Raw genomic sequence first — 8,015 nt, 5'->3', positions numbered from 1 at the left:
TTTCAGACTAACCAAGTAATAAACGAAAATGACCATAACTGGTTCAAAAGAGAACAAAATACCAAACAGAACCTTTCTGCCTCAAAACCCTTCTTCAGCCAGCAACAACGACAACAAAATTAAACAAACATTTTACTTAAGCACTTATTTCCCTTTCTGTATAGCATCTTGAACTTTAAACAAAAGGATTCGTTCGCTTGGTAACTAGAGACATGCAGAATAAGGCAGAATAATTAACCAATTTTGTGCATTTAAAAAAAATAGAAAAACAAAAAAATTATGACATGGAGTTCAAGTAGAATAAAAAGGTGTCAAACATATTAGTCAGATTTTGTTATCAATGGCGCATATTTATCTGCTTTTTCTCAGCTGTCCCTCTATCAAAAATTGTAAAAATTTGTGTAATCCTTTGAATCAATTTGTCTTAACTGAATATATATTTTGGACCGTCTATATGCCATGTCAAAAGTTTTCGTCTCTTAACTCAAACTCCTATTAAAAATAACGTTAAAGTTCTAAGGACTTCCGCCCTGGCACTATGCTATTCCACTGCAGAGTTTGGTATTTTGTTCTCTTTTGAAGCTGTTTTATCATTTTTGCTTATTACTTTTTAACAATCCACAGCTTCTAGCATTAGCAGCTTAGCATCACAGACTAACCACAGGGGGATATATATATATATATATATATATATATATATATATATATATATTATATCTGATCTCTTTTGAACTAATCCCCTTTGACCTGCATTTTCTATGCTACTTGATGGCTGGATCTAACTTTTTTCACTGTTCTATCATCTTCCTTTTCATTTGTGCTGAAATGACCTTAACATGTCGTAAATGCCATAAAATCCTTAAAAATAAACAACTGCTATAACAATCTTAACAACAAGATGTCTGCAAACCGCAAGAAGTCAAATGGCTTTCCTATTACTTCGAGTGGTCTCTAACTAGACATCAATAAACTGCTATTTGAATCTACTCCACTTCTAATCAATTTTTGAATTGGTCCTTTTATCTTCCCCATATCTTGTATGGTAATGGTATGCAGTCTGTCACTGAATATGCAGCAAAAATATTGGAGACTGTAAGAGTTAACTGCAAATTTGTGAAATTTTGATTATTTATTTTTACTGGTGCTAAATGTATTGGAATTGCCGTAAAACCCATTTAACTAAGTTTGTCAAACTCTTATTTAGGTATTACACACATGGATAACCACTAGATATTTATACCTGTGGTTTATCGATGGATAATTGTGAAGATGATCTTGACAAAACCGCCTGTGTAATGAGACATTTTTTAACCTTTACCGCCACTCATGGGTCTCATACTTATAGGCCCACCACCATGCAGTATACAATCGAGCTTTAAACTGAGCTTTTATATATAGTGCAATATCCACTAAACATGCTCAAAGAGCTTTACAAAGGGTCCCTGGCCAACAGCAACACTTAACATGTAAGACCGGACATGACGCCTGTTATGCAATATTATAATTTTTTCGGACAAAGACAATGCTGTTAACGGCCAGGTACTCATTTTACACCTGAGTACGGTGAGGGAATGTGAGTAAAGTCTTTTCCAAGGACTCAACTATGCGCCGAGCAAGGCTCGAACCCAGGACCTTCCGATCCGAAAGCGAGTGTCATTCCACAAGACCACATAGCCACACTGTGTCTTTGAATAAATAAATACACTCTTGAAACTAGATATGCTTACCTCAACCATTTTTTGTTCTGTGTCTTAAGTAGTTTTCAAATTTTTATACCTCCCATAGTGGGCAGGGGGGTACATACTGTGTCTTCTATCCCCTTTTAACTGTTTTCCAACATGCTTTCTGTCTTTGTCTTGGAATGAGATTACTTGGTTTTGTCCTGGCCCTGGTCGGAGTCCTAGCTGAGAGGGAAACAGTCAAATGCATAGTTATTGTTTTTGGGAGATGATATTTTTTTCCTTGTAAATCATATCTCTGTTATGTATTATTATATTTGTTATTTTAAAAGTATAATGTAAGCATTTGAGTGTATTCCTCTTTGTTAGATTTTGTGTTTGTGTCCGAATGAGACATGTGATCTCAAACTAAGTAAAATGATGATATGCTCTTGGAATCTACATCTGATCCCTATTTGTCCCCAGTTCCCCTTTGTCTTACTTTCTCTTGGGTGCTTTAATTGTAATCCTAGTACTTTTTACTATCCCATTTTCTTCCTTTTTACTGGTGCTGATATAACCTAAATGTTATGCAAGCGCCGTAAAAGCCTTAAAAACAAACAAACAATTTTTTATCCGAGTTGTATTTTATACGATTTTTTTTTACCACCCTATGAAATTCGCAAGCAAGGCCACTTGTGTCTTTTTGACCTGGTAACCAACAAAGAGAAATTTACCCCATTCACCACTCGCATGGCCTCGCTGAGAGATTATATTTCCCTATACTGATCACTACAGCCAGTGTCATTTTGACTCGTTAGCGAATAAGGGAGGTGCTGTGGTTACGTAACTTTGACCTTTGCAGAGACAACATAGTCTTAAAGTTATCTGCTTCTGCTCAGTTCCAAATTACGTCTGTTTTATCAATGTCTACCTCCACCACTGCAAGCTTTGTATTTTGGCTGTTTTTTTGGTGAGTATTGATTTTGTTTTCACTCATGTGCTCTGAGCGGCGTATAGTTGAGTCCTTGGAAAAGACTCTTACTCACATTGAGTAAAATGAGTACCTGGCCGTTTATGCGTTATTTCTGTTGGAAAAAGGTAATATCATCAAATGGGCATCACGTCTCGTCATACACGCTCATTACTGTTGGCTAGGGACCTCTTGCATAGCGCTTTGTGCTCGTTTAACGGGTATTTCACTATGTAAAAGCTCAAGTTTTAAAACAAAGTGTACTTTCATAAAGGGAAGAAGAGTGAAGGGATGAACTCTCTGCCATCATTGGATGCTTGCTGTATGCAGGCTCCTGGAAGGAGAACATGGCAGATCTCAAGACACTGTTTGACATTGTGGAGGGATTGCCCATAGTTGTTATTTCGACATTGTGGAGGGATTGCCCCTAGTATCTGAAAGATAATGAGTATTGTGTGTTGAACAGATTTACCAAATGGCTGGGATTTTTATTTTAATCCCTGTGCATAGATATAAAGCATCACTTTTTGACCCGATACCAGTACCAAAAATTTGCTATACAGATAAGCTATTGCTCTCGATTAGAAACACAATATAAAGGAAATAATTGTATTTTTCTTATGTGTAGTAGGTATGAGGTACATTTGTACCTCCAGTGCAGGTATCAGTAAATTGTTTTTCCTTAAGATTTCGTGTACATTTGTACCCCGCAGTGCAAGAATCGGACATGAGAAACATGCATGTGCATCTCAAATCTCAAAACTCACATTTTTAAAAACAATTTTTCACTATAACTCATAATTTTAAAGGAATTGTCCAAATTTGGGGAAAATCCGTGGAAGAATATTTTAGAGCCACCATAAAACAGGTCATGGGGTACAAATGTAACCACAGTACAGGAATAGACGGACTCCACTGTATTTTGCTCTTGATGTACTTCTGATATCAGGTCAAGATATCCCCTTTGTCTTACTTTTTTGTCTTTGGTGATCATATTCATTTTCATTTTCACTGGCTCAAAGTGTTGCAAGCACTGTAAAACCCCTAAAAACAAATGCATGTCACATAAATTTTAACCCTGTAAAACACAAACATGTGGAGCACATATATGGACTTATTTTATGTCAAAGACAGGAAGAATAAACTTGAAATACAATATAACAAATAGAAACTTATTATATTGTTCAATATATTTTGCCTCTATTTCCAAATTTACGCATCACATTGTGATGTGAAATATTTGGTATCAATGAAAACGTCATGCAATTGACATTATTGTTGCCAGATGACAGCGTTTTATTGCAAAACATCTTTGAATAATTGAAAATGTAAAGCTTGTTTGATTCACATGTTGGTGGAAATGAAAACAATTATGTCTCATTAGATAGTGGTGATTAAATTCTTAACGGCTGAAAGATGTAGCCTGTTGACTGTGGATACTCATAAACGACTGTTTGCAGTTTCCAGCAATGTTACAGTTCATCCCAGCAATGTGAGAAGGTGGATCACATGTTTTAAAGTTAAAGACGAAAATATCAAGGTCTTTTCTCTTCTCTTAGAGATAATATTTGTAGCAAGAGTCAGAATTCAACACCAAGTCAAGGGTGGAGTATCAATGTCATGTTGATGAATTGATCAAAGGAAATAAGCGCATCTTACAGTGAGACATTTCAGAAATAGCTGGAATTTCAGTCGGCAGTGTAAACCACATCATAAATAACATAAAATATTCCAAGGTCTGTGCCAGGTGGGTCCCAAAAGTGGTCACAGAGTAAATGAAACAGAAAAGAAAGGATATTTGTTCGGAACATCAGTATTGAAGAGGTGAAGATTTGTTAACGCCAAATTGTGATGGGTGATGAAATCTGGTTATACATCAATATGAGCCAGATATCGAAGTTCAATAAAAGGAGTAAAAACACTTTGAGTATACCATCCCTCAAGAAAGCAAACTGGCAACAGCTGCTGGAAAAGTTATGTTAACCATTTTCTAGGCTTACAATTCACAAAGAATTTTCACCAAAGGATGTCAACATCAATTTAGATTGTTATGTAGAGATATTGAAAGTCTTGTATAAAGAGAGGTTAGGCCTTACAATAATAATAATATATACTTTATTCATCCAAAAAAATGGAAATTCGTTTACAGATGTGACATGCATAAAAATGTATAAACACAAAGTTGGGAATCTATGGCGACAATGTATACATATATATATATATTATATAAATTTTACAAAGCGAAACATGTTGTCCCCATGACCCCTGATTTGAACCCATATGCAAATGCACAAAAATATAAAAATATACAACCAAGAACCAATAGCAACACTTTATATATTAATTTGATAAATTGAGTTAGGCCATACCTCTGGCCTTTAGTCTGAATTTGTGTGTGTATATTTAAAAGATTTAATTTAAATCACAGTTGCGCGTTAAAAATTCGAACACCATGTGGCAAAAATGAATAAAGGTGACGTATTGTCTTTGTTTTTATAGATATAAGGCGACGGCTCCTCATGGAGAACTTAATATATTTGTGAAGGGGGTGATCGCCATCCTTCATAACTTTCTCCATTTTACTTAGACAAAATCTCTTGAACAGTTCTTCCACATTTGAAATTGGGTGAGTATAACTCTTGGCTTTATCAATTATCCGATCAATTTTTTTTTATGTCGCAAATACTGGCATTTCCACACCATGCTGTAATACAAAAAGTAATAACAGTCCCCAAAACGGATCTATAAAAAAGTGTGCATAACGTTTTGTCTATGTCAAATTCTGAAAGTTTCCAAATAAAATACATTCTTTTGTTCAATTTAGAGATAACAGCATCGGTTTGTAAATGCCACTGCAATTTATTGTCAATTAAAATACCCAAATATTTGTAAACCAAAACTTGCTCAACAGCTGATTGTTAATTTTGAGCGGACTGATGAAATTTGTGTTATCGTTATTTCTAAAATCAAAAATCATTTCTTTGGTTTTTCCTACATTTAATTTCAGGGAGTTATCTTCACACCAACCAACAAATCTATCGATCTCAGATCGGTATGCCATTTCATCGTCTTGAAATACAGTAGAACATGAAAATAGCGAGAACTCGGAAATAGCGAGTACAATCTAAATCCCCGTTTTTTTCTCTTATTTGAGTCAATAAAATGCAAGTAGCGAGTATGAAAAAGAGGTCAACTCGGAAATAACGAGCATTTCCTGCCCCAGCCTAGGACTTCGAACGAAGTAAAGCAAAACAACAGACGAGGGCGATTTAAATATTTTTAGCCTAGCTTCTTTTCTTTTCTTATTTTTCGTTACAAGTAATATTACATAGTTGCCTAGTCGAGAGTACATAGTAGGCGAAACAAATTCGGGTGGGGGTTGGGTGTGTGTGTTTGTGCGCGAGGTAAGCACTGGCAGCCAACATGAATGTCAACATGCCTCCCTTCGCAGCATCGGTGGTCAGCGAGTCGCATTCGTTAACAAACGACACGATCAGCGAGAGAGGGGAGCGTGGAACCATCATAAATTTCAGTGGATCAGTGATTGAGTGATGCGCTTGCTTACCTCATCAAACATGCCTAGTGCATACAAACACTCGCACACACACACCACACACACACAACACCAAAAATCTTGATGGAAATGGAAGGGGTGGATCAACTTCAACCTGTGGCCATCATTACGTAGTTAACGAAGGCCGTTCAACCCTGCCCTCACCCCACATTATCCACACACAGTCATTTGCACGCACGCCCGGCACACACGCACAAACAAACACACACACACACACTGTCTTTCCATATTTTTGTACGGCCGAGTGACCTTTCCTGGCAACTCGGGAACAGCGAGAACTCGGCAATAGCGAGTAATCAGGAGTGGACCCGTCGAACTCGCTATTTCCGAGTTCTACTGTATTAACCCTTGAAGGGCAGTGTCGTCAGCAAATTTTAAAATTGGAACCAAGTCACTTAAATAGAAATACCACAGTACAATTTACATCAGACAATCAAGCTAAACTAATTGAAATAATCAGATGCGATTTAAGTCTAACAAACATTTTCTCATAAAGCTTTGAAATTAAGACGGGTGTCAAGCATGGATGTTTGCTCTCACCATTCCTGTTCATCCTTGCCATTGGTTGGCTAATAAAGGAAACCTCCAAAGAGCGAAGAAATGGCATACAGTGGACCCTCTGGACACAGTTGGATGATCTGTCTCTTCTGTCTCACACCCAGGACCAGATGCGAGCAAAAACCACAAATATAAACAGCCATATAAACAGATCAAAGTTAAGGATCAGGAACTTTAAGATATAGATACTTTCTGCTATCTCAGTAGTATAATTGACAAAGATGGAGGCATGGAAGCAGAGATGAAAGCACTGATAGGAAAGGCAAAGGTTGCATTCATATCTTTGAACAGAACTAAGGAAGTCTCCCTTCGACTAAAGCTAAGACTTTTCAACTCAAACATGAAGTCAGTCCTACTGTATGAATATGAAATTTGGAATGCATTGCAGGTGTGTATAAGGTGGAGACAGATTTTCGTAAACAGATGCATGCGTAAACTACTCAGAATAAAATAGACGGACATGATTAAGAACAAAGAAGTAAGGAAAAGAACACAGCAGAAACCAGCGGGAGAGGAAAAAGGAAAAACTGATGGAGGTGGATTGGACACACCCTTAGAAAAAATGACTACACTATTTAACTAACTGAATTTTTAAAAAGTTACAGATCATTTTTTTAAAAATGCCTTGGCACATTTTGCACTGGTGAAGTGGAATTTTAGATTTTATAATAGTTTTGTTGACAAATACTTTTGCAATTAAATAATAATAAGGCACATTCCTCATTTTGACGATAACAAAGTAATGCATTAAGGTGGAGTACAAGCGAAACATGAATATCTCAACACAATGCTGAGGCAATCATTGTCACATATCTCATCACTGACAATGCTTAATACTGCTTGACTTTGTTTCAAGTTCAAGATCAGATGCCATAAACTAAATTTTATTGAACGTAAAAGACATATAATAAATCATAAATCAAAATCATGTGGGCTTCATTATTTTGCTTCCTCTTCCTTGCTATTCTTTTGAGTTCTAATGCTATGAGATCCAAAATGACCCGACTTTTTCAACCTCTCATTCAGATCACACAGTTGTTGTAAAAAACCAGGATTTGGAGAAATTTCCCTCTTTTCTCTGACCATCCGCACTGAATCTTGAGCAGTCATGTGGCACTTCAGCATGAGATAAGCCAACACAAGAGTAGCAGAACGACTGACACCTTGGACACAATGAACAAAAACTGTGCCTGCAACAAAGAAAGGATACTATTAGTAATTGCAGATTACAATACTATTAATATTGCTCACA

At 36.4% G+C, this 8,015-nt stretch overlaps 1 protein-coding gene across 2 annotated transcripts in view; it reads right to left on the bottom strand.

Annotated features, from left to right (window-relative positions):
• Positions 1–4,729: 4,729 nt before the first annotated feature.
• The window catches only part of LOC144978242 (dual specificity protein phosphatase 3-like), a 13,098-nt gene continuing 9,812 nt past the window's right edge, over positions 4,730–8,015 (bottom strand). For both annotated transcript variants that reach the window (XM_078924064.1, XM_078924065.1), the window contains one exon: positions 4,730–7,953. In XM_078924064.1, coding sequence (XP_078780190.1) covers positions 7,703–7,953 — 251 coding nt within the window. In that variant the 3' untranslated portion in view covers positions 4,730–7,702. The remainder of the gene's footprint in view (positions 7,954–8,015) is intronic.

The sequence above is a fragment of the Berghia stephanieae genome, chromosome 8 (genome assembly GCF_034508935.2).
Source record: "Berghia stephanieae isolate SIO BIC M18660-M18661 chromosome 8, UCSD_Bste_1.3, whole genome shotgun sequence".
Classification (NCBI taxonomy): Eukaryota; Metazoa; Mollusca; class Gastropoda; order Nudibranchia; family Aeolidiidae; genus Berghia; species Berghia stephanieae.
Note: the sequence above shows the minus strand (reverse complement) of the source record. Positions and strands in the feature narration are given on the sequence as shown.